Source organism: Microcaecilia unicolor, chromosome 11, assembly GCF_901765095.1.
Source record: "Microcaecilia unicolor chromosome 11, aMicUni1.1, whole genome shotgun sequence".
Taxonomy (NCBI): Eukaryota; Metazoa; Chordata; class Amphibia; order Gymnophiona; family Siphonopidae; genus Microcaecilia; species Microcaecilia unicolor.
This window is the reverse complement of record NC_044041.1, coordinates 68744851-68771733: the sequence shown is the minus strand read 5'-3', so window position 1 is coordinate 68771733 and position 26883 is coordinate 68744851. Positions and strand designations below refer to the sequence as shown.

Sequence of the window (26883 nt, the reverse complement as noted above, 5' to 3'; positions counted from 1 at the left end):
GGGCATGAGCTTTAAGGAAGATAGGCCACTTCATTTTTGAAGGTTTGTGTGGGGGGGTGCTGTGTATGGCCATACTGCAGGAGAATTATGGGGAATAAATTCAGTTCGTTTCTACTTGGTGCTAGTACATTCTAAAAGTATTATTACTATTCTAATAATGATTGTAATTTTTTTAACCTATTAACTTATTTGCCAACAGATGAAAACGGGTAGTCTACAGCAAAGTATATTGGATGCCCGTTTTTCATCTGTAGTGCATGGTTGCCAGTCCAAGTGGGGGAAGGGTTGGGCCACTGCTTTACGACGCCCTTGCTGCCTACTAAAGATGTCACCAGGCCATCATCTCAGCAATGACAAAAAAAAAAAAAAGCCACAAATAGTAACCCAAGCGGATGTTACGGTGCGCGTCTAGAGACGAATCAGATTGAATGAACCTACTAAGCAAGCACAAACCCGCTAGTTACAGGGAGGGACCTTGCTTGAAGCGGGGAAGATGGCGGAAGTGACGTAAGTGTCAGGCTCTGTCTTCTTCCTGAATCCTGTCTTGTTGTGCCTGCCATCCTTCCCTGATGCACGGTATGAGTGTGCGTGTCCGTGTGCAGAGGTGTGGAAAATGGCGGTGGGTAGGTGCCAGCTACTTGTACTGAGTGCTGCCTTCTGGGCCTCGATAATGGCTAGCGTTACCCTTCCTGGGCCGCGTAACACTAGTAGCTCGTCAATGCCTCCTGGGCAGTCCCTTGATAATTCGGCCCCGTTAGTGCGAGCCCTCTACGTGCTGAGCGGAATCTGCTTGCTTGCGCTTCTTTACTTCGTCGTCCGCGCGCTGAGGTGAGGCAACTGTGGATGTGAGCCGAAAGTGCTGCAGATCTCAGGCACTTATATTGGTGAAAATGTTATATTGAAATTGTGATTCTAATGTGTTTTAATTGGTTTTAGAAAGTCTTATGGGACTGTAAGTAGAGAGGTATCCTAGGGAAATAGATAAAAGCCGGATCCACTCAATATATAACAGGAGGATCTGACTTTTCAACATAAGTCAGTGTGATATACTGCCTAGTCCGACTAGCGGACTGTAAAGGAACGTCAAATATTTTAAAAGGACTGAAACATTCAAACATATATAAAAACATAAGTGTTGCCACTGACAGACCGAAGGTCAATTAAGCCCAGCATCCTGTCCAACAGTAGCCAATCTGTGTTACAAGTACCTGGCAAGATAAAAATAGTACAATATATCTTCTGCTGCTTATCCTAGAAATAACTAGTGGATTTTCCCCAAGTCCATCCTAATAATGGCTTATGGACTTTTCTTTTAGGAAGCTATCTAAACCTATTTAAAACCCTGCTAAGTTAATTGTGTTTACTATGTTCTCTGGCAAGGAATTCCAGAGTTTAATCACATGTTGAGTAAAGAAATATTTTCCCCGATTTGTTTTAAATTTACTACTTTGTGGCTTCACTGCCTGCCTCATAGTATTTTTAGAAAGAGTAAACAAGCGATTTCTCTACCTGTACCACTCCACTCATTATTTTATAGACCTCTATCATCTCCCCTCAGCTGTCGTTTCTCCAAGCTGAACTACTTCTACTGTTTATCATTTCTGTAGTTCTACTAGACGTACTTGAACACAAAGTGACAATACCTGCTCAAAAGAGCTTATAATCTAATGAGGACAAATAAGGGAATTACTAAATTGGGAATGATAAAACAGACATGGGTACTGAACAAGTGAATAAGGGTTAGGAGTTAAAAGGAGCATCAACAAGGTGGGCTTTTAGCCTAGATTTGAAGACGGCCAGAGATGGAGCTTGACACACTGGCTCAGGAAATCTATTGCAGGCATATGATGCAACAAGATAAAAGGAATGGAGTCAGGAATTGGCAGTGGAGAAGAGTATAGATAAGAGAGATTTACCCAATGAACGGAGTTCCTGGGGAGGAGTGTAGGGAGAGAAGAGTGGAGAGGTACTGACTCAAAGTGCATCAAAATTGGTGGCGACTCATCGGAACATATTTGGACCAATATTCAGACCGCAGCAACTTCCATGCAAACAAAGTCAAGGCAGGAGTGGCCTAGTGGTTAGGGTGGTGGACTTTGGTCCTGGGGAACTGAGGAACTGAGTTCGATTCCCACTTCAGGCTCAGGCAGCTCCTTGTGACTCTGAGTAAGGCACTTAACCTTCCATTGCCCCATGTAAGCCGCATTGAGCCTGCCATGAGTGGGAAAGCGCGGGGTACAAATGTAATAAATAAAGATACGGACTTGAAATTTTGAGCAAGCATTATGCTTGTGCTGGACATAATACTGCCAGATTTGCAACTAACCAGCATCTATAACCACCCTGCAGGATCTCTTCAAAGTTGGCACTGTCAGCGCAAATAGTAAAATGTACCAAAGTTCAAAGTCAATTATTAAAAAAGAGTCTGCCTGAATCAGCTTGTGAACAGTATCATCTGAAAGAGAAAATTGTGCTCTACAACACTGATATGATTTTGTTTTGCAATGCCACCATTAAGTAGCCATTTACTCAGGTCAGAGTATGTTATATTTTGTGTGCGCAATGTATTGCATTGGTCCATGATGGCTGAGCCATTACTGGTTATCACATTGAAACCAGCATCCCCATCGCCATAGGGGCCAAGCCCAATAGCCATGCAGTAACAGCCACGGGTGGGTATCTTTACTGCAGGATCCCAAGCCTGATTGTGGGTTTCTTTACTGTAGGATCCCAAGCATGATTGTGTGTTTTTTTTTTTTACTGCAGGTTCCCAAGCCTGCCTTCTTCAGTTACTTCACTGCAGGTTCCCAAGCCTGCCTTCTTCAGTTACTTCATCATTCTGAAAGCATCATTGATCTGCAAGAGAACGGTTTCAGGGAAACTATATTGCCGACCAAATGATGTCACTGATGGAGCTGGAATAACAGCAACGATAAGTTGTTCTGGGATTCAGCAAGTATCGCGTCTTACCGGCCAATAAAATGAAGTAGTGGGACCATGAGGATGCATAAAGCTTATGAAAGCATCTTTCTGTTCAACTGACGTTTCACAAACGTTTCCAATCCACCATAACAGCGCACAATAAACGATTGGACAATCAACGAATAAAATACGAATTAATAAATAATTATATCAATAATTTTAAGCGACTATTAAGACTCAATTTCCTAGAAATGAAGAAAAATTAGCGCATCAAGCGTACTAAATATAACATACTTTGACCTGAGTAAATGGCTACTTAATGGTGGCATTGCAAAACAAAATCATATCAGTGTTGTAGAGCACAATTTTCTCTTTCAGATGATACTGTTCACAAGCTGAGTCAGGCAGACTCTTTTTTAGTAATTGGCTTTGAACTTTGGTACATTTTACCATTTGCACTGACAGTGCCTACTTTGAAGAGATCCTGCAGGGCGGTTATAGATGCTGGTTAGTTGCAAATCTGGCAGTATTATGTCCAGCACAAGCATAATGCTTGTTCAAAATTTCAAGTCCGTATCTTTGCATGGAAGTTGTTGCGGTCTGAATATTGGTCCAAATATGTTCCGATGAGTCGCGACCAACTTTGATGCACACTTTGAGTCAACTTGTTTGACTGGATTTTGCATCCATAATGTTAAAATGTATTTCATCAGAATTAACATCAAAAACTGTACAGGATTTGAATTTTTTAGCCATTCTTATAAATGTGTTTGGATTTTATTAGACCCCCAAAATGGCATTTTGGTAAATGTCGCGCACTCATGGACTGACAACCTTTCAGAAAAGGGGGTCTAGATCTGCAACTATTGTAGTTAGAGACCTCAAATTTTGGGAAACTTTGTTTAACCCCTGACTCGCGCAACAGATAAAATTTGAACAAAATTGGAGACATAATGGTGGGAAGGTTTAGACCACTTGGCATGGAATGACCCTATAGACATTTCAAACTATGTTTGTTGTTCCTGTTTACATCTTGCTCAGCAGTTGACGGTGGTAATTTGGAAAGGTAACAAATTAAGAGAAAGTAAGTTTTTAGGAAAGGTATTATATGAGCAAGTGGGCACATTAGAGCATGGATTTGAATGTTAACTTAAAAAAAAATGCAATAGTAGAAAACCCAAAGCTAGAAAATGTATGCACTGCCCCATATCTTCTGCTCCTCAGACTCAGGGCTCCAACTTGCCCAGCGCAGCCCCAGATTGGCTGCTACCTTGGGTTGCTCTGGCCACATCTCCAGTCTCCACCTTGGGGATTTATTTTTCTTCACAATATGGATTGGGAGGAGGCCTCTGGATCAAATTTCAGGATTCTTTTTCAGGATTTTTTTTTTTGTTAATATTGAAACTCCTAAGCAAGATGGCGACACAGTTGGAGCCACAAGGTCCTGGACAGAGCAGGTGACCAAGGCAGCCACAAGATTTGGCCAAGGTTCAGAAGATCCGGGTCAAATTGGAGCCCTGCATTCGAAGCAGCAGAGGATGCAGGCAGCTTATAAGTAGAAACCAGATCCTGTGTGAACCTGATTGTAGGAGGTATAGAATAGAGCCACATTTTACCCAGCCATCTATCGTAGGAGATTTCCTTGTACAGAAGAAATTAACAGGATTTGTTAAGCTGTTGAAGGTGGAACGTTCTGCAGTTGCTCTTTCCTAGTGTTACTACCAGTAGTGCTTTTCTTTTCATATACTGGGTTTACATTAATTTCAGGTTTAAGAGACCTCAGAAGAAAAAATATGGTCTACTTTCGGATTCTGATGACAACAGGGAGATGAGATCAGACGACAGTGAAGAAGAGGCAGTGTTTGAAGCCCGAAATCTAAGAAGGTAGGCTGCTCTCTGGATCCTGTTTCGCCTGCAGATATCTTGTGATAGTTGTTGGAAAGTGTACTGGAGGCTGCAGCTCAGATGGGGTAAAAGCAGTGCTTTTTTTTGTAGAAAAGTGCCGGTACTCATTATGGGCAGGGTCACCACATATGGCTCCACCCCTATGATAGCCACACCCACATTAGCCATGCCCCTTATACCAGCTATGGCACATATAAACAGACATCATTGAAAATATTATACTAGTATAGGAGAAAAAAATAACGTGATTTCTTTCATGAGAAATAATTTCTGTAAGCTGTTACAGCTCCAGTATACCCAGTGAAAAATAAGACAGCAGATGTAAATTCTCAAATTGGACATATTTCAAACACTAAAATTAAAATAATTTTTTTTACCTTTGTTGTCTAATGACTTTGTTTTTCTATGCATATTGGTCCTAGTCTCTGATTCTGCTGCTCTCTATCTGTTCCCTTAACTCCGTTTCCAGAGCTTCCTTTCCATTTATTTCTTTACTTTCCTCCTTTCTTCTTAATTTCTTGCCATACATCCATAAGTAAAAGCTGTGTCCTCCTCCATGGAATTGACTGGAGGAATATAACATGGATCCAGCTTTTGCCTATTTTCTCCTCTCTTCCCTTTCCCTCATCTCCATCCATGTGCATCTTCTTTTTTCTTTCCACTCCTCCATCCATGTCCAGCACTTCTCTCTCCCCTGCCCTCCCCTCCCAGTACAGTGATTCTCCTCTCTCCCCTGCCCTCCCCTCCCATGATGTCCAGCGATTCTGCTCTCTCCCCTGCCTTATTTTGAGTTAGTTTTCACTGGACCAAACTTGCTTTTATTGTGCCATCTGGATAGGCAGTGTCTTAAAAGGTGGTGGAGGATAAATGATATATTTTTTGTACATTTTTGTGTCACACATTATCTCAAGCAAACTCAGGTTCAATGTGGCTTAGTTACATTTGAAAATATAGTAAGACAGAATAATAGAATTCAGTTATATCATGGGAGCAAGTACATGGATATGTCAAACATTTAGCAAAGATGAGATTATTACCACCACATATATCCAGCTGGGCATTTAAAAGTCTGCCCTTTAATGTGTAGAACAAATTAGTACTCTAACCTATGGAACCAATACTTCTTTGTGAGGTGGGAGAGAAGATCAGGAGGTGAAAGGGAACAGAGCGAAGGAGGTGAGAGGGGAAAGTCAGCAGGGAAGAAGTTAGATGAGGAGGTGAGAGGGGAGAGAGAGAGATCAGAAGTTGGTCAGGAAGTGAGATCAGAGGAAGAGTGGGCACTGCAGCAGGGAGAGGTCAGGAGGTGGAAGATCAGGAGAGAAGAAGTTGGTGGAAATGTAGGGCTCCATGGACGCCCTGATCTCTATGCTGCCCATGCAATGGGCCCCTTTGAGCTTCAGCTAGCACCAAGGATGGCACAATCCAGAACGCACCACCCTCAGTACCAGCAGCATCTGGCAACGGAGCGTGCATCAGCCAGGGTGGCATGACTGCAAACATGTCAGGTGTGAGAATGGCACCAGATGCCAAAATGTCTCATCTAGATCACATAGGAGCGAGAGCCAGTGTGTCCCATACCAAGGCAGTGCCCATAGGCCTGAATAGAGTGCTGTGCTGGGAGCAGCTGCAGAGGACCTGCAACCTCTATCAAGTAGACCAATGTTGCATCATCTGCAGAAGCAGCTGGTTGCCTGCAAGTGTCTGACAGCAGTGACAGCTCCATAGAGGAAGGCTTGAACACTCCTTCACATCCTGGGTGATGTGGACCAGCACCTGGAACCAGAGGATTCAGGAGGTGAGGGGAGAGAGATCAGAAGTTGGTCAGGAGAGGAGATCAGTGGAAGAGTGGGCAGCAGGGAGAGGACAGGAGGTGAGAGGGAAGGTCAGGAGAGAAGAAGTTAGATAAGGACTCACACGCTCCTCGTCGACGTCTAATGAGTAAATGCAACCTCCTATTAAAAAAGAAAAAAAAAAAGCAGCATCCTGCCAGCAGACTCACCCAAGTCACCAAGGGGCTTTCCAGAGCTGCAGGAGCTCCGAGATAGTGACATCCATCGTGTCCGGGGAGAGAGGAGCACAATTCTTCCAGTTCCAGCAAAGAAACTTGCAGCTCAGCGCGCGAACAAATAACCTATGGCAGAAGCGCGGGACCATGGCTCTCTGCCTGCCGCTACTGCTTCCTGTGCCGACCCGGAAGTTAACCTCGCACAAGAAGCAGTAGCGGCAGGCAGAGAGCCAAGGTCCCGCGCTTCTGCCATGCTTGTTTATTAGCGCAGAGCATGCAAAGTAGAACGGGAGGGATATTGTGCTGCAAGGTGGGTGAATGAAAGGGGCAGAAAGAGCTGGGATAAGACAGGATGGGGAGGGGCAGTGGGGTCCGAGAAAGATTGCGGATGCGGGACAGAGGAACTGCAGGACTCGCTGGGAGGGAGGGGTCGCCGGAAGGGGGGGGCAAAAAAAGGTGCCGTACCGTTGCATACCGGCACAAAAAAAGCACTGGGTAAAAGTATTAGAACCTAACCATAGGAGTCAACTCTGTGGTTGCCAATGGGTGCTGAGCATCTGCAATATTGAGTAAGCTCCTTCAACAAGTCCAGAAAGGGGTGATTTGTTTGGGACCCCCAGTCATTTTGAAATGTTGGTGTCTATGGACTTAACCCCTGAGCAGGTTGTATTATAATGTTCTATTTCTTGTTCCATAAAGCAGTTTTTAAGAAATGAAAAGGCATACATATTAATTCATAAACTAAATCATTTAGATCCTGCCAGTCACAACTAGTTCTGTACTAATTGCTGCACAGGGTGGCTTTCAGCAAACAAAAAAAAAACCAAAAGGCTCTGCTTACTGTCTGAGTGTCGATTCACTAAAAAAAAAAAAAAAAGCTGACCTTTTGTCTTCAAGGGCAAGCAAGATGGCAATATTCTTACTGTTGGATGGCATCTTGATGGAGCCTGACATGACAAGCACTCCCCAGTATTCTTTTATAATTTATTTGGATTTTGCTCACACCTTTTTTAGTAGTAGCTCAAGGTGAGTTACATTCAGGTACAGTGGGAAGTTTCAAAGTGGCCCATATCTCTTGCGTGTGCCTTCCTTCCACCATCGTCGTGTGGGAGCGGTTCAGTCTGTTTTTTCTTCCACTGATCAGTGTGGTCAAGTTTCTTCTTCACCCCCACCCCACACACCCTGCATCTGTGACCATTTCCATCGTGGTGCACAGTATTCTCTTCATTTGCAAATTGTAAGTTCCTTGCGTGGGGCCAGTGTTCTACAGTCTCCATTCTGTTTTCTCTAGTCAGGTTTTTTTTAACACTTTAAAGTTTTCATTTTTCCTTTGCCCACTAGATCTCCTTGGGCCCCGGGCACCCAGTTGGAGGCTTTCTTTTTTTTTTTTTTTTTTACCACTGAGCTGTTCCATTTCTGTGCCTGTTTTTCTTGATTATGTCTCAGAAAACTCCCAGTGGTTTTAAAGGGGGGGGGGGGAAGGAAATTGTGACTTGATATACCGCCTTTCTGAGGTTTTTGCAACTACATTCAAAGCGGTTTACATATATTCAAGTACTTATTTTTGTACCAGGGGCAATGGAGGGTTAAGTGACTTGCCCAGAGTCACAAGGAGCTGCAGTGGGATCGAACTCAATTCCCCAGGATCAAAGTCCACTGCACTAGGCTACTCCTCCACTTCAGGTTAAACAAGACCTTCCATAGCGTCCCACAGATCAGTCCAGAGACTTATGGACTTTGTCTCTCTACCAGCAGATGGAGATAGAGAGAACTTCAGAGGTTTGTTATATGTAGTCATGTGCAGCTAGCTTCTCCTCAGTATTCTCTCTAGCTAGCAGATGGAGGGTCAGTGGATTGATGCGGCTCCTAGCCTGTCCCCCGGGTCCCTGTTGAGCCTGAATCGAGGTTGAGGTCCCAGGCCTTGGGATATTTGGGGTATACCTAGTGGTTCCAATTCCCTTCCCTGACGACGACTCCTTGCTTCCAGGTGTATAAGCCTTGGTTTGTCTGGCCCTAGCTATTTCTCTCCTGCATCTTTGGGGGGGGGGGGGGGGGGGGGGAGGGTACTACTACAACAGGCTCTGTTCAGGTAAGTACTTGCTGGGGAGTTAAAAAAAAAAACGGAGGAGCGGTGTGCAGCGCTGGGAGCGTTGCAAGGAGGGGGTCGGCAGCGTTCACCTTTCAGCATTCATTATGTCGGCACCATCGGAAGCTGCAAAATGCTGCTCCTGGTGTGGGAGCCGGAGAGCAGCATCTGGAGGGTGTGAAGCTTGTTCGGCAACGCGCGCTAGACATACCCAGCTTCAGGAGACAACGCAGAGGAGCTTATTCCCGTTTTGGCAGGATCATCAGGCACCATTTTTTCAGCCCTGCTGCATTCGGCTCAGCACATAGCAGCGAGAAAGGCCCAGACTGAGCAGACTTTTGTTCTGTCAGACCCTTGTTTGCAGGGGGAACCCGAGGAGGCTCCTGGTGGCGATGGTGCTCCTTTCTTACCAGAGTTTGCGCTTCTAATGCACAAAACCTTCGTGTTGAAACGGGCAGGGGGTCTTCAGTGTGAGGATACCTCCCATTTCCCACCCCGGGATCTCTTTCTTTGCAAAAGCCAGTCTTGGCCAAGCGACTCCGGATTGAGGCCTTGGATTTGGTTAATGTCTCCCTTGTGTCGGACGCGGACAATGCTCTCCTTTCTGGGGACTCCCCTCCAGGACCCCACGGTGGCACACTGATTTCAGAAGTATGAACTTCCCGGGCACTCGAGATTTTGAATATCTCTTTGCCTGATTCCGCGGCCAGGCCAACACCCACCCCTTCTATCATGTCTGGGACCAAAAGCCCCGCAAAATTGTTTCACATTCATGAGGCTATGAAGGTCCTCATCTCGGTGCAGTGGGATACGCCAGACACGGCTCTGAAGGAGGCGTGGGCAATGGTGCACCTCTACTCTCTGCCAACATCAGACTTGGAATCCCTAAGACTTCCCACGGTACCGGTTGAGGGCGGTACGGCTTTTAAGGATCCTCAGAACGGTAAATTTTATTTTTTTATTTTTGTTACATTTGTCCCCCGCACTTTCCCACTCATGGCAGGCTCAATGCGGCTTACATGGGGCAATGGAGGGTTAAGTGACTTTGCCCAGAGTCATAAGGAGCTGCCTGTGCCTGAAGTGGGAATCAAACTCAGTTCCTCAGTTCCCCAGGACCAAAGTCCACTACCCTAACCACTAGGCCACTCCTCCACTCCAATGAGAGTCATCACTCAAACTTTCTTTTGAGGTGGCAGCGTTAAGCCTTCAGGATCTTATGCAGCCCAGGCATGCCTCTCATGGGTGCAAAAGGTCTCCTCGGCAGAGGAGCTCATTGGATTTCTACTGGCCCTGGAATCTGATCTGACCTACTTGGCAGATCTTCTGGGGTGGTTCTGTCTCACCCTTCTTGAGGATTGCTTTGGTACATCCCAGAAGTCTCTGGATTGATCTGTAGGACACTATGGAAGGAAAAATTTAGCTTTTACCTGATAATTTTCTTTCCATTAGTCCTAACAGATCAGTCTAGAGGCCCGCCCTTTATAATACGATTTTTCTTCCGGTTTACTGTTTGGTTCCTAGTACTTGAAACAAACAAAACAAAAGAAAAACATGAAAATGAGGAGATTTCAGTGTCCAACTCCAGTGGTATACTTCTGACTCCTGCTTGAGCGATTGAGGTACCAAATTCTGTTCACGAAGGCAGGAGAGTGTTTGGCTTGTTTGGATTTCTGATTCTTCCATTGCTTTGGTATCGACTGTACTGAGGAGAAGCTAGCTGCATATGACCACATATAGCAAACCTCTGAAGTTCTCTATATCTCCATCTGCTGGTAGAGGGACATAACCACAAGTCTCTGGATTGATCTGTTGGGACTAATGGAAAGAAAATTATGAGGTAAGAACTAAATTTTCCATGTTCCTCATGGACACCCACAACTGATGTCTGTAGTGCTTGGGGCACAGTCATAATCTCCCCCCCCCCCCCCCCCCCCTTGTAAAACTCCACAGATACTCAGAAGAGGTGATAGGAGTCAAGATATACAGCACAAATGAATTTTTAGTGCCAAGAAGTCCGGTCCATCAACTTTGGCATTGAGATCATTGGTTTCTATGGCTTCGGGAGCTGCATTGGACACTGGAGATGAACATCTAGAGGGCCTCTGCCTTCTTTGTTAATAGCAGCCGCTGGACTCTGGCATCCTCTGATCCCCTCCCTAGGGTGAAAAAGGATTCAACGACATCATACATCCTCATTGATACCGAGGGACTTTGATGCCATGTGTCAGGCAGAGGCCAAGAAGCATTAGGTTTGCTTCCCCTCCAAGTTTGGTGTTGAGGGGGTATTTTGAGGATATCGGTGCCCTTGATGCCCTCAATGTGAGGACAGCTCACCCTCCTGGGAACTGAATGGGGTGCAATAGCCTTGATCGAGCCAAGACTAGGTCGCTGATACTCCCCTGATGACTTTGAAGGATGTAACCAATCCATCTGAGTCCCAGCCTTCACTGATGGCAGCTCTCAAGGAGCAGATGGAGTACCTATTTGCGTAGTTGGAGGGCATCAGTGCTGGTGCTTCAGCCTATTCTGAAAGCCCACATATTGCCTAAAGCGAGCACATTGATGCTGAGATCTCAAGGGGCATTGGAGCTGATCTGCATGAACCTGTATCAATCTCCAGCCCTTTGGGGAGGGGGGGGGTAGAGAGCCTCCTTTGAGATACCAGGAACTCCCAATGCCCCCTGCCCCAGGCCTGCCCATAGTGTCGGTTGTGTGAGGCAGTCAGAGAGCCGAATCCAGAGGAGTACTTTTATGAGTCTTATTCTGACTCCTGGGTTTCTGAGGAGGGGTCCTTTGGTCCTCCATCGGACTCTTCCCCTCCACACGAAAGGAAAAAGCTGCTTCCTGAGGAGCTCTCCTTTTTTGACTTTGTTTGCAATGGTAAAGTCCATTTCATTTGATTTAGAGACTGAGAATGGACTCAGGGCTGAGACTTTGGATATCCTTTAGTTTGACCCCACCCCGAAAGCTGTGACAGTGCCCGTGCATAGAATTCTTAGGCTGGTGCAGATGCTTTGCAGAGAGGGGATGTCTCCCACTGCTTCAGGTCAATAAGAAGGTCAAGTCTGGGCAAACCTGCATAATCTAATACCTTCTGGAATTTATATAGAAGGCTCTGCGATTCTAGAAACTACACCTCTTCCTCACCATTCTGTGCTGGTTGAATCCACTCTCGAGCCAGAAGCTCCAAAGACTTGTTCCTCTGGGGAGGGGTGGCTCAGACCTTTGGAATAATCTGTGAAGAAATTCTTCAGAATGCTAGGCTCATTTCCTGTATAGCTCTTTACTAGCTCTTAATGAGCATGCACTTGCAGAACATTGTGCATAGCATAGCAGAGATCGCAGAAACTCTCTCAGGAGAAGGCTGAGGAAATGCATCAGCTAGTAGCCAAAGAGTGAAAGTGCAGAAAGTACATGGTCTGGGCAATCTGTGATGCTTTCAATACAGTGTCCAGAGTCTTTGCCATGGGTATTGGATTGCGCAAGCTCACCCAGCTTCTTTGCTCAGACCTAGAACCAGTGGTTTGGGAGAAGCTGGCAGATGTTCTGTGCTAGGAGGGATCATTTTGGTGGCAGACCTTATCAAGAAACATTCCAAAGCCATCAAATCACTATCCTGGCCTGCTCCTAGCTCGTCAATCCAAATCTGTAATCTGCCGTCCTATGTTTGCAGGAAAAAAAGCCTAATAAATAATCCAGGAGATTTTCTTTTTTTTGTTATGTTTATTGAATTTCAAGAAAATAACTCCACAGCATACAACATTAAGTTTAGTACATGTAGAACAAAACATCAAAATGAATCCCTCCCCCCCCCCCCCCCCAAAAAAAAAAAAAAAATACAAGAGTGCCAATGTAAGCAGGTCCCCCTCAGTTAGAGGCGGAAAGAGTTCAGGATTCCCATGTGATACATAGTCCTTTAGATATTTAAATATGATCGTCCATTAGAGAATGATGCGGGGACAAAGTTTGGCCTCGTCCCCATGAATTCTATTGGATCCCATCCACACAAGCTTTGAACAGTTCTGATTTTATATATCATTTTGTTAAAATACAAAAAGAAACAATATTCTGTACAACTGCCATTTTATAAATCACAAACAATACAGAACAAGGATCAACAAAATTCCGATCTCCCAAACAAATATCCCCTCCACTATCAGGAAGACTGAACAAGCTAAATAACTACGGAATGCTACATTGAAAATTCATGCTAATAGAATTCCTCTGTCACACACATACACAGGGCAGAAATGTCAAATACATAATAGCTGACTAAAGATGATAAGCATATAATAACCTAAAATCACAAGAAGCCACACCACAGAAATAGAAAGATATGCATTTCCTCCTATACTATGCAACATATAAAGATCACACATGTCAGAGATGGTGTTAGGTAGGTGCAACTAGGAAAACTGCCCCCCTGGCCAGAGAGAGCCCTAATCCTGCTGGAAGCTGAAGAAGGTATGGCCTGGTAGTGGGCTTTGGTGTCCTCTCCCAGATTTCTGCCCAGGGCCCTAGCCACGTCTAACACCAGCTCTGGTGGGATACACATTTCAAATCTGACATATTCTAATCACAAAATAGAAAATAATTTTTTTTCTACCTTTTATTGTCTGTTCATTTTACTTTTCAAATCATGTTGGTCCGAGGCTCTGGTTTCTGTTTCCCCTCTGTCTTCTCAACTCGCTCATCAAGATCTCCTGCCCATTTGACATTTCTTCTTTCTCCATGCTCACCATCCATCATCCATCTCTGTGTACCTGTCTTTCCCCATGTTCTGCATTTCTCTTCTCTGTGTCCCATATACTTTCCTGTCTAACATATTCTCTGTGTCCATCTCCCTGTTTTTATCACCATCACTCTGTCCCTATCCCCTCCACAACCTATGTCCAGCGCCTCTCCTGTGTGTCCCTGTGCCCCCTCCCCCCCCCCCCCCCCCCACACACACACACAAGTGCAGCATCTTTGTTCTGCGTTCCTATTCTCTCCCATGTCTGGCGTCTTCCCTCTGTATCCATATACCCCTGTCCCATGTCTGGCATTGCCCCTCTGTGTCCCTTTCTCTCCATTTTCATCCCCCCCCCCCCCCCCCCCCCACAGGCTCAGTACCTCTCTCCCTTCCGTCCAGCAGCCGGGCAAGGGTCCAGCACCTCTGTCCCTTCCCTCAAGCAGCCCCCCCTACCACAGGTCCAGTGCCGCTCTCCGTGTTCACAGCCACCCCATCGGCCCAGCGCCTTTCTCTCCCTTCCCTTCAGTGAGCCCTCCCTCCCCCCAATAGTCCAGCGCCTTTCTCCTGTCTCTTCATCACAGCCTCCTCCCTCATTTCTGTGGGTCCAGCAGCCCCCCTCCTGCATTTCCAGTGACCCTTCTCTGCGGGTCAAGCAGCCCCCCCCCCCCCCCCCCCCCGGTGGGTCCAGCACTTTTGTTTTCCTCTCCCCTTTCCACCACAGTAGCTCTCTTATGCAGCAGCCAGCTGAGCCAACAATGATCTCCACTGGGCCTGCTGGAACCCACCTTCTGATGCAACTTCCTGTTTTCGCTAAACATTAAGTTGCATCGGAAGGCAGGACCCGGCAGAGAGATGGTCCTGGAGCAAGCCTGTGGGTGGAAGGGAGGAAGGCAGGCATGGAAATGCCGGACCCACGGGAGCAGTAACTGCAACTTGTTTTTCTCTTTACCATGGGAGCAAAGCTTTTTACCATTCTCCGAGGACAAGCAGGCTGCTTGTTCTCACGACTGGGTGACGTCTGCGGCAGCCCCCACCAACCGGAAGAAGCTTCGCGGGCGGTCCGTACGCGGGGCACGCCCACCGCGCATGCGTGGCCGTCTTCCCGCTCGTGCGTGACCGTTCCCGCCAGTGTTTTCTTTTCCGCGCCTGAGGAGAGTCGTGCCGTCGCTGCTCTCCCTTCGCAGCCCCGGAAAGACCGTCGCGTTTACGCGATTTTGTTTAACTTTTGTTTGTTCGGTTACCGCCTGCTCCAGTTTTTTCGTTTCTTCAAAAAAAAAAAAAAAAGAGCACGCGCTCCTTTTTCCCTCGTTTCTAGCGAGGGCGTCGCGTTGCGGCCTTGTGGCCGCGCGATCGATTTATTTTTTCGAGGTGTGATTTCCGCCACCATCGACGACTTTAACTTCGCCGACGCGATTTTTCCGTCGATGTCCTCGAAGGTCCCGAGTGGATTTAAGAAGTGTGGTCGGTGCGGCCGGCCGATCTCGCAGACCGACACCCACGCTTGGTGCCTCCAGTGCCTCGGGCCGGAGCACAATATCAAGTCGTGTTCTCTGTGTCTCGGTCTCCGGAAACGGACTCAGGTTGTGAGGCAAGTTCTGCGGGACCACCTTTTTGGAACTTGCGCCGGCCCGTCGACTTCGACGGCATCGGTATCGACGCCCGGTCCTTCGGTACTGGTATCGATGCCCGAAAAATCGGCACCGATGGCATCGACCCCAGGAGAACAGGTCCCGTCGGCCCGCCAGTCCTCTGGTGAGGGTAGAGGTGAGAGACCGCGTGGGCAGTCGGCCCGGGTCACTCCTTCAGCCCGTGGCCCTCGGGACCGAACCCTGTCTGACCCGGTTCCTCGGGACCGAGGGGGATCGACCTCCTCCTCCTCCATACCACCCGGCACTGGTGACGGGCACCGTAAGAAGGCAAAGAAGCACCGTCACCGGTCGCCCTCAACGCATCCGGCTCTCGGTACCGGAGACGAGTCGACGCCGAAGCGTCCGCGTCGAGAGGAGAGGTCCCCCTCGGTGGTGGAGGTACCGCCACGTCAGGGTCCCAGCACTTCGGTGCAGTCTCCTGGACCTGAGCAGCTTCCGGCACTGATGCCTCTACCGGCCCCCACGTCTTTCCCGACAGCGGGCCTGGACGAGTGCCTCCGAGCCATCCTTCCGGGGATCCTGGAAGGGCTGATGCGCCAGGCTGTGCCGGCGCCGGGGGTGCTTGCGCCCTCTGCGCCGATGACTGTGGCGCTGGCGAGCTCTAGCCCGGTGCCGAGGCTGTCGACGACGCCGCCGCTTGCGGCGCCGGTTTCGACCGCCACGCAGGTGGAGTCGACGTCGATGGAGGGAGCTTCGTCCCCGCCGGCGCGGGAGTCCACCGCTCGACGACATCGAGGCCTCGGCGCCTCGATGTCGAGCCGGGCCCGGTTCAGGACTCAGCTACATGAGCTTATGTCCGATACCAAGGAAGAGGCCTCGTGGGGGGAAGAGGAGGACCCCAGATATTTCTCCTCAGAAGAGTCTGCGGGTCTTCCCTCGGACCCCACGCCTTCACCTGAGAGGAAGCTCTCGCCTCCTGAGAGTCTCTCTTTTGCCTCCTTTGTGCGGGATATGTCTATTTGCATTCCCTTTCCCGTGGTCTCCGTGGATGAGCCGAGGGCTGAGATGCTCGAGGTCCTCGACTATCCATCACCACCTAGAGAGTCCACCACAGTGCCGCTGCACAATGTCCTCAAGGAGACACTGCTTCGGAACTGGATGCGACCATTATCTAATCCCACCATCCCCAAGAAAGCAGAGTCCCAGTACAGGATCCACTCGGACCCAGAGTTAATGTGGCCACAATTGCCCCATGACTCGGCGGTCGTGGATTCTGCTCTCAAGAGGGCACGGAGTTCGAGGGATACCGCCTCGGCGCCCCCGGGGCGGGAGTCTCGCACTCTGGACTCGTTTGGGAGGAAGGCCTACCAATCCTCTATGCTCGTGACCCGCATCCAGTCATACCAGCTCTATATGAGCATCCACATGCGGAACAATGTGAAGCAGCTGGCGGACCTGGTCGATAAGCTCCCGCCGGAGCAGTCCAGGCCTTATCAGGAGGTGGTCAGGCAGCTGAAGGCGTGCAGAAAGTTCCTGTCCAGGGGTATCTATGACACCTGTGACGTGGCATCTCGTGCTGCGGCCCAAGGTATAGTGATGCGCAGGCTCTCATGGCTGCGTGCCTCTGACCTGGACAACCGCACCCAGCAGAGATTGGCCGATGTCCCTTGCCGGGGGGATAACATTTTTGGTGAGAAGGTCGAGCAGCTGGTGGACCAACTGCATCAGCGGGAAACCGCCCTCGACAAGCTCTCCCACCGGGCGCCTTCAGCATCCACCTCAGCAGGTGGACGTTTTTCCCGGGCCCGGCAGGCTGCGCCCTATTCCTTTGCAAGGCGTAGGTACACCCAGCCGGCCCGAAGGCCTCGTCAGGCACAGGGACAGCCCCAGCGCGCTCGTTCTCGTCAACAGCGTGCGCCTAAGCAGCCCCCTGCGCCTCCACAGCAAAAGCCGGGGACGGGCTTTTGACTGGATCCACGGGAACATAGCCGCCCTCAAAGTGTCCATACCGGACGATCTGCCGGTCGGAGGGAGGTTAAAATTTTTTCACCAAAGATGGCCTCTTATAACCTCCGACCAGTGGGTTCTCCAAATAGTGCGGTGCGGATACGCCCTGAATTTGGCCTCCCTGCCACCAAATTGTCCTCCGGGAGCTCAATCCTTCAGCTCCCATCACAAGCAGGTACTTGCAGAGGAACTCTCCACCCTTCTCAGCGCCAATCCGGTCGAGCCCGTACCACCCGGGCAGGAAGGGCAGGGATTCTATTCCAGGTACTTCCTTGTGGAAAAGAAAACAGGGGGGATGCGTCCCATCCTAGACCTGAGAGGCCTGAACAAATTCCTGGTCAAAGAAAAGTTCAGGATGCTTTCCTTGGGCACCCTTCTGCCAATGATTCAGAAAAACGATTGGCTATGTTCCCTGGATTTAAAGGATGCATATACTCACATCCCGATACTGCCAGCTCACAGACAGTATCTCAGATTCCGCCTGGGCGCACGGCACTTTCAGTATTGTGTGCTGCCCTTTGGGCTCGCCTCTGCCCCACGAGTGTTTACAAAGTGCCTCGTGGTGGTGGCGGCGTATCTACGCAAGCTGGGAGTGCACGTGTTCCCATATCTCGACGATTGGCTGGTCAAGAACACCTCGGAGGCAGGAGCCCTCCGGTCCATGCAGTGCACTACTCAACTCCTGGAGCTGCTGGGGTTTGTGATAAATTACCCAAAGTCCCATCTCCAGCCAACCCAGTCTCTGGAATTCATAGGAGCTCTGCTGAATACCCAGACGGCTCAGGCCTTCCTTCCCGAAGCGAGGGCCAACAACCTCTTGTCCCTGGCTTCGCAGACCAGAGCGTCTCAGCAGGTCACAGCTCGGCAGATGCTGAGACTTCTGGGTCATATGGCCTCCACAGTCCATGTGACTCCCATGGCTCGTCTTCACATGAGATCTGCTCAATGGACCCTAGCTTCCCAGTGGGTTCAAGCCACCGGGAATCTAGAAGATGTCATCCGCCTCTCCACCAGTTGCCGCACTTCACTGCTCTGGTGGACCATCCGGACCAATTTGACCCTGGGACGTCCATTCCAAATTCCGCAGCCCACGAAAGTGCTGACGACAGATGCATCTCGCCTGGGGTGGGGAGCTCATGTCGATGGGCTTCACACCCAGGGTCTGTGGTCCCTCCAGGAAAAGGATCTGCAGATCAACCTCCTGGAGCTCCGAGCGATCTGGAACACACTGAAGGCTTTCAGAGACCGGCTGTCCTACCAAATTATTCAAATTCGGACAGACAATCAGGTTGCAATGTATTACACCAACAAGCAGGGGGGCACCGGATCTCGCCCCTTGTGTCAGGAAGCTGTCGGCATGTGGCGGTGGGCTTGCCAGTCCGGCATGCTCCTCCAAGCCACATACCTGGCAGGTGTAAACAACAGTCTGGCCGACAGACTGAGCAGAGTCATGCAACCGCACGAGTGGTCGCTTCATTCCAGAGTGGTACGCAGGATCTTCCGAGAGTGGGGCACCCCCTCGGTGGACCTTTTCGCCGCTCAGACCAACCACAAGCTGCCTCTGTTCTGTTCCAGACTACAGGCACACGGCAGACTGGCGTCGGATGCCTTTCTCCTCCATTGGGGGACCGGCCTCCTGTATGCTTATCCTCCCATACCTTTGGTGGGGACCTTACTGAAGCTCAAGCAAGACCACGGCACCATGATTCTGATAGCGCCCTTTTGGCCCCGTCAGATCTGGTTCCCTCTTCTTCTGGAGTTGTCCTCAGAAGAACCGTGGAGATTGGAGTGTTTTCCGACTCTCATCTCGCAGAACGACGGGGCGTTGCTGCACCCCAACCTTCAGTCCCTGGCTCTCACGGCCTGGATGTTGAGGGCGTAGACTTCACTGCGTTGGGTCTGTCTGAGGGTGTCTCCCGTGTCTTGCTTGCCTCTAGGAAGGATTCCACTAAAAAGAGTTACTTTTTCAAGTGGAGGAGGTTTGTCGTTTGGTGTGAGAGCAAGGCCCTAGAACCTCGTTCTTGCCCTGCACAGAACCTGCTTGAATACCTTCTGCACTTGTCAGACTCTGGCCTCAAGACCAACTCAGTAAGGAATCACCTTAGTGCGATTAGTGCTTACCATTATCGTGTGGCAGGTAAAGCCATCTCTGGAGAGCCTTTAGTCGTTCGATTCATGAGAGGCTTGCTTTTGTCAAAGCCCCCTATCAAGCCTCCTACAGTGTCATGGGATCTCAACATCGTCCTCACCCAGCTAATGAAACCTCCTTTTGAGCCACTGAATACCTGCCATCTGAAGTACTTGACCTGGAAGGTCATTTTCTTGGTGGCAGTTACTTCAGCTCGTAGGGTCAGTGAGCTTCAAGCCCTGGTAGCTCATGCTCCATATACCAAATTTCATCACAACAGAGTAGTGCTCCGCACCCACCCAAAGTTCCTGCCGAAGTGGTGTCGGAGTTCCATCTTAACGTCTTGCCAACATTCTTTCCCAGGCCGCATACCCGCCCTGCTGAACGTCAGTTGCACACATTGGACTGCAAGAGAGCATTGGCCTTCTACTTGGAGCGGACACAGCCCCACAGACAGTCCGCCCAATTGTTTGTTTCTTTCGACCCTAACAGGCTAGGGGTCGCTGTCGGGAAACGCACCATCTCCAATTGGCTAGCAGATTGCATTTCCTTCACTTACGCCCAGGCTGGGCTGGCTCTTGAGGGTCATGTCACGGCTCATAGTGTTAGAGCCATGGCAGCGTCAGTGGCCCACTTGAAGTCAGCCACTATTGAAGAGATCTGCAAGGCTGCGACGTGGTCATCTGTCCACACATTCACATCACATTACTGCCTCCAGCAGGATACCCGACGCGACAGTCGGTTCGGGCAGTCGGTGCTGCAGAATCTGTTTGGGGTGTAAATCCAACTCCACCCTCCAGGACCCGAATTTATTCTGGTCAGGCTGCACTCTCAGTTAGTTGTTCTTCGTAGGTCAATTTTTGTTATACCCTCGCCGTTGCGAGGTTCAATTGACCTGGGTTCTTGTTTTGAGTGAGCCTGAGAGCTAGGGATACCCCAGTCGTGAGAACAAGCAGCCTGCTTGTCCTCGGAGAAAGTGAATGATACATACCTGTAGCAGGTGTTCTCCGAGGACAGCAGGCTGATTGTTCTCACCTACCCTCCCTCCTCCCCTTTGGAGTTGCGTTTTCATGTTGTTTCTTGCTTGTCATTCAACTGGCGGGAACGGTCACGCACGAGCGGGAAGACGGCCGCGCATGCGCGGTGGGCGTGCCCCGCGTGCGGACCGCCCGCGAAGCTTCTTCCGGTTGGTGGGGGCTGCCGCGGACGTCACCCAGTCGTGAGAACAATCAGCCTGCTGTCCTCGGAGAACACCTGCTACAGGTATGTATCATTCACTTTCCTTCAGGGTGGTAAAAAGTTTTGCTCCCGCACCCATGCTAAACAGGCTGGATTTTTTTTTCTTTTACTGTGGATGTACTGCAGCTCCCCGTCCCTATGTCATTCTCTACCATCCAGTCCTTTCTTCCAAGTTTCATATGGAGCCGTACCTGAGAGTGGTAAGTTTTGCCATACGATAAACGTAGGCTACTTTTTGTCATACTCGTTGCAAAGGCGGAACCAGGGCCTGCTTCCAGCAGGCTACCAATGAAAGTTTACTAGCTGTGAACACCCCCAGGTTTAAAGTGAAGTAGGCAAAAATCTGCTTTCCTTGGGTTGTCAGTGTTGGTTATCGAGGACACCAGTTTGATCTTGGTCCAAAAGGGATGCACCCTGGATCATATCCTCTATAGCTCCACACGCAACACTACCCTTTGCCATGGTGAAAAACTTGTAAGAGTTTTATGGATATTTGGTACCACCGGTACATCATTTTGTACTGTACAAGCACCCGCATTTACCAGCACAGAATAAGAACATAAGAACAGCCATACTGGGTCAGACCAATGGTTCATCTAGCTCAGTATCCTGTTTCCAACAATGGCCAATCTAGGTCACAAGTACCTGGCAGAAACCCAATTAGTAGCAACATTCCATGTTACCAATCCCAGAGACAAGCAGTGGCTTCCCCCATGTCCATCTCAATAACACTATTCACCTTTCTCCATTGAGAAAACTGGCCTACTCTATTTCCTATATTTTTAACCAGTTCCAAACCCAAAATAAGGTATTGCCTCTTATCCTGTGACATTTTAATTTCCTGAAGAATCTCTAGTGAGGGACTTTGTTAGGATAAATGCTTTCTCAAAATCCAGTAATAATAATGAACCTGTCTGAGCCTTCCATGAACCAAAGTCCTGAATCTAAAAAGCTGTCAGCTAAAAATCCTTACCTCTGTGTGACCCAGAGAGAGCTCGTGACAAGCTGAGCTGACAGGCTTGCCCCATCCTTGGCCACCTTTAAATCTAGACTGAAAGCCCACCTCTTTAACATTGCTTTTGACTCGTAACCACTTGTAACCACTCGCCTCCACCTACCCTCCTCTCTTCCTTCCCGTTCACATTAATTGATTTGATTTGCTTACTTTATTTATTTTTTGTCTATTAGATTGTAAGCTCTTTGAGCAGGGACTGTCTTTCTTCTATGTTTGTGCAGCGCTGCGTATGCCTTGTAGCGCTATAGAAATGCTAAATAGTAGTAGTAGTAGTAGTAGTACCCATTTTCAATGAGATTGCTTGCGATCGTCACCTTAAAAGAGGTGCTTAAATCATTTTTTCCCCATTCACAGGCAGTGCACGTAATTCTGAGGTCCACCTCCCACTTGGGAATGTATTTAGCTATTGGGACTTTTTGTATCAAAAGTGCATTATACAGATGTGATATTTTTTATTTATTTTAAAAATTTATAGACCACCTAAAATTAGGTGGTTTTCAATGAAACGTTCATAATCCATTACACATTATAGCACAGGACAATAATATACATGGCAGAATACACTACAACAAAGTCCCCACAATATCAGCAAAATAGTCAAAAAAAACCGCAGCCACATAAAGCTTAGTCTTCAACAATTTTTTAAACTGCTGAAGACTATCACAAAGGCGAAACTGTCCAGGGAGAGCGTTCCATAATGAAATTCCTGCCGACACAAATGCAGAAGCCCTTGTCCTATTTCATAAAAAGCACCTCCAACGTTCTGAAGCTAAGAAAGTGAAGCTTTGAAGCATTCATGCTCCTGCTGTATCCATCTCCTGAACTGACGTAACATGCTTCCGTGTACGTCACACACAGCACTGACCAACCACACGCTACCAGCACCACGCCACGCAGGCAGCAGCGAGGGAAGGTGGTAGGCGGGTTTCAGCGACGTCACGGCTTTGTACAGCAGGAATACTGGGAATTGTGGGCTGTGCGCAGCGGGTCGCTGGCGTCCTTGTGCAGTTCTTTATGACCTCACTGGCGCTACCTGCATGGGAGCGGGAAGCTTTCGGTGACCGCAGGTAAGGAATGAGGTCCCGACTGCAGCCTGTCAGTGCTCCGGTCTTTGCAGGGAGTAGAGGCCGGGGTACCTACCATATGACCCGTGTGTGGAAATAGGGCCTTTACAGTGCAATGCTTGCACGCTTTTATGCTGCTATTAGCATGTGATGTCAGACTTCTCTTACAGTATAAAAGTCATGGGTGTAGTGGTCAGCCTTTGTAATTGCACGAGTGCTGTGCGTCTCAAAAGCTGTGGGGTGATCTGTGTGTACGGGGATCCGAGGCTGCTCCAGTCGCACACACTCTCATTCTCACACAGACACACTCGCACCCAGTCTCACTCTCTCTCTGTCACACACACACACTCGCACATTCACTCTCTCTCTCTCACACAGTCACTCTCAAACATACACACTCCAAGGAAAACCTTGCTAGTGCCCGTTTCATTTGTGTCAGAAACGGGCCTTTTTTTTACTAGTGTCAGCATAATGTAAACACACTATGTTGACAATCGCATGCAGTCTCTGATCTTAATGCCCGTCTTGGCTGGTAGATGGACAAAACTTGTTTCAAATAATATGGTGCAGCAACATACAATGTCTGGTATTCGATCATCAGTACCAAAAATTGTATTCTTTGCTGCACTGGTAGCCAGTGCAACTGCTTAAGCACTGGAGAAATATTCTCGCCCCTTCCATCACTTGTTCCAAGATTGTGGGCTCCAGTAGCAAATCATTCCTTGACCAATGCTGAACAAAATCAGCAATTTAATTCATCTCATCGTTCAATTCTGTATTCCTTGCCCAACTGTGAGAGGGGCAAGAGCCGCCCATCCTCCCAGAGCTGACCAAGTTGACAAAGTCCTTGGGCAGCCCATCTCATATACGTGGGAATCCTGGAGGTTTTTTGACAGGACAATGAAAAATCTACTATTCTCAGGCATAGGTTCTCTTTCCCCCCCCCCCCCCTCCAAACCAGGCAGCAGGGGGACCTAAATTCCCAGCCGGCTCCCCAGTCAAAGCAGGGGTGAGCCTTTGACTGGTTTCTGCAGAGCATAGCCACAGTTTCTGTGACTGTCCCAGACAATCACCTGGTAGAAGGGAGACTGAATTGTTTTTTAGAAAAGGTGGCCCCCTTGTTATCCTCAGGATGATGGGTTCCAAAAAAGTCTGGACAGGTTAAACATTTCATTTGGAAAGCTTATCTCTATATTGACCACTGAGCTCTAGGCATCAGGAATTGCTTTCAAGGAACACTCTTCCCTTTTACAGGTGAATGAGGTTGAACCTATTCCACCAGGGGAAAAAGAGAAGTGATGTTACTTCAAGTACTTCCTGATCACAGAGAAGGGTGGAGTCTGTCCTATTCTAAGACCTGAGGGCTCTGAACAAATATCTAGACAAACAAAAGTTCAGGATGGTTTTCCTTGGAACCCTAATTCCCCCCCCCCCCCCCCCCCCAGTGATTCAGAAAGGAGATTGGCTATGCTACTTGGAATTAAAGGATGCCTGTACCCACATACAGATAACCCCCCAGTCGCAGGAAATATCTGAGATTCAGAGTAGGGAAATACTTGTCAGCATCCAAGGTTTTCACCAAATGCCTAGCAGTAGTTGCAGAGTCTCTATTCATACTTGGCGGGGGGGGGGGGGGGGGAGAACGACACTTCTCTATTTAAATGATTCACTGGTCAAGAGCACATCAGAGGAAGATGCAATACGCAGACCCCCAAACACCACCACTCCCACCAAAATCTTGTTCCGTCTACTTCTGGAGTTAGCCTGTGGAGACTGGAATGCTTTCTGACTTGCAGAATGAGGGGTCCATTTTGTATTCATACCTCCAGTCTCTAGTTCTCACAGCTTGGATGTTGAGAGTTTAGAAGTGGACTCCTTGAACTTACCTAAAGGTATCTTTCAGGTTCTGCTTGCTTCCAGGAGATCATATGGTTTTAAATGGAAGATGTTTGGTGTGAGTGTAAAGCCCTAGATCAATGGTTCCCAAACCTGGTCCTGGAGGCGCTCCAGTCAGTCAGATTTTCAGGGTATCCACAATGAATATTCATAATACATTTACATGCTTTAAATCTCACTTATGAATATTCATTGTGAATATCCTGAAAACCTGACTGGCTGGGGTGCCTCAAGGACCAGGTTTGGGACTGCTCTAGATCCCTTTTCCTGTCTTACACAAAAACTTCTTCAGTACTTTCTACACCTGTCAGGTCTTTTTGATTCTGTAGGGAGGTGCTTCACCATTTGTAAGAAAAGGACAACCATTTTGGAAGAGGGCATCACAATTTAGGTTTAAGTGGAATATGTTTTATAAATCAAATTAATACATTTGTCCTTATTTTCTCTGCAGCTTTCATTTATTACCCAGCACCTTTTGTTTAAATATATCTTACCATTTCAGATACTCTTCTGGTCATTAGTTATCTGCTTTTTTTAAACAGAAATTTACTAGGTGTTCATTTTTTCTTTTAGGTGAAGAGGTGACAGCATCTGTTTGCTGAATTAACCAAGGAAGGAGGAGTTTTACCGAGAAAAGCTTCAATACTATTTGTGTGTGCATTTTTCTGACTGCAAAAAGACTACTAATTGTACACTGTTTACTAAAAGGAAGCAACACCTTTTCCTTACGGAGAGATGTTGAGAGAATGAGGAGATATATGGTTATCTACAGAGCATTCTCCTCACAGATGGGCTTTAGCACTTTTTCATACTACAGAGGGATTTTAGAAGTCTCCATTCCTATTGTTAGGTGGACCAGTGACATTTGGGACAGTTAACAGCCCTAAGTAGAAAGCATGGGGAGTAACCTGCACAGAGCAGCAGTTAAACCCTAACCACCTTACTGGGCAGACTGGATGGGCTAGTTTGGTCTTTCTCTGCTCTCATTTACTATGCCAGTATGTATTATAATTGCCACAAATCTATATGTTGTAGTTCTTGCTGGCAGGGCTTCATTTACTTTTGTTCTATTTTGATTTTTTTTTTTTTTTTTTAAAGCTATCCATCTTTGGTTTTGGTATTTTAGTTCTTTTACAATATTGCCTTAGCTGCTTTCTGCTAGAAATGGAAGTACCAGTTTCTGTCCTGTTCTTTGAGTGGGTTTAGTAATCCCACAAACAAAAGGGGAAGAAAGGCGTTGAATTACATTTTATATGTTGTATCTGCAACAGTATTTACAGTCCCCAATAGATCACTGAGTTTGCATTTTTTGTGTGTGTGTGCGTATACATTTGCAAATAAAAAATCTTCTAAAAAGTTTCTTGAAAAAAAAGCACAGCCAAAATATGATGATTTGTTGTTCCTAGGGGTAAAGCAAGGCATGTCCTGTCTGAAGAGGGGATAACATTGCCCGTGGAAGTTTTTTTTTTTTTTTTGTTGTTCCTATATCATGACAGATATTAAAATACCATTCCTAGGAAAGAGGTTGGAAAATTAAATGTAGCTGGTAATTCCCACCACTCCTTCCCTTTCCTCCCTCAGTACTTAATTTTGGTAATCATCTTTCAAAAGGAGCTTGCATATGTGCACCAGTGTCTAAGAGGAGTTAGACACCAAGGCATCACCTATATTTTTGTTAGCCATTCTTTGGTACCGTAGAAAGGAACCCAGCAGTTTTGATTCTTGTTGACTTTGCTAGTTGCTTAATCCTTGTGCTAGATATCTTATCATGGACCACAGGGCTTTGGGGACATGCCATTTATATTGATCAGATGTTATGATTGGGATTCATGTATGATGAGACCATGTTGCTGGTACCTGACCTGCTGGTAGGTTAGCAGTGCAGCTCAACGGTAAGGTTTATGATGATGCTAATGCCTGTTAGATGTAAAATGGGTACTTAATAGGCAGAATTTATTATTTCCATTTTTGGTTGTTGTGATGGTTGCATCTATAGGTGGAACTCTGATGGTAAATATTGGTTCTCTGGATGGATGAATCAAGCCAAGAAAACATTGATCTTTTATTTTGAATAAAAATTCAGTTTTAAAAAAAATTGTGTTGTGTATTTCTGAGTAAGTTTTGGGGGTAAAGTGCCATAATTAAGTTCTCTGGGCTGACTATTCAGGTGGTGGCTGTTGTTTTTTGGCTGTTGTGGCATTACACCCAGATATTCAGTGCCAGGGCCTGTCTGGACACGGACATTAAGATACCAGTGTGGCCGGCTCTCTCTTATCTGGTTAAGTGCCGCTTTTC

At 47.7% G+C, this 26883-nt stretch overlaps 1 protein-coding gene across 1 annotated transcript; it reads left to right on the top strand.

The window, feature by feature from the left end:
• The first annotated feature begins 522 nt into the window (after positions 1 to 522).
• Positions 523 to 26673, top strand: FAM174C (family with sequence similarity 174 member C). The gene is made up of 3 exons (XM_030219296.1): positions 523 to 828; positions 4690 to 4806; positions 25162 to 26673. The coding sequence occupies exons 1-3, from the start codon at positions 614 to 616 to the stop codon at positions 25163 to 25165; spliced, it is 336 nt and encodes a 111-aa protein (XP_030075156.1). The 5' UTR covers positions 523 to 613; the 3' UTR covers positions 25166 to 26673.
• The last annotated feature ends 210 nt before the right edge of the window (positions 26674 to 26883 follow it).

Coding starts and splice junctions, on each gene's coding strand:
- FAM174C (XM_030219296.1), top strand. CDS start 614: ATGGCGGTGGGTAGGTGCCAGCTACTTGTACTGAGTGCTGCCTTCTGG. Junction 829..4,689: donor TTCGTCGTCCGCGCGCTGAG/GTGAGGCAACTG, acceptor CATTAATTTCAG/GTTTAAGAGACCTCAGAAGA.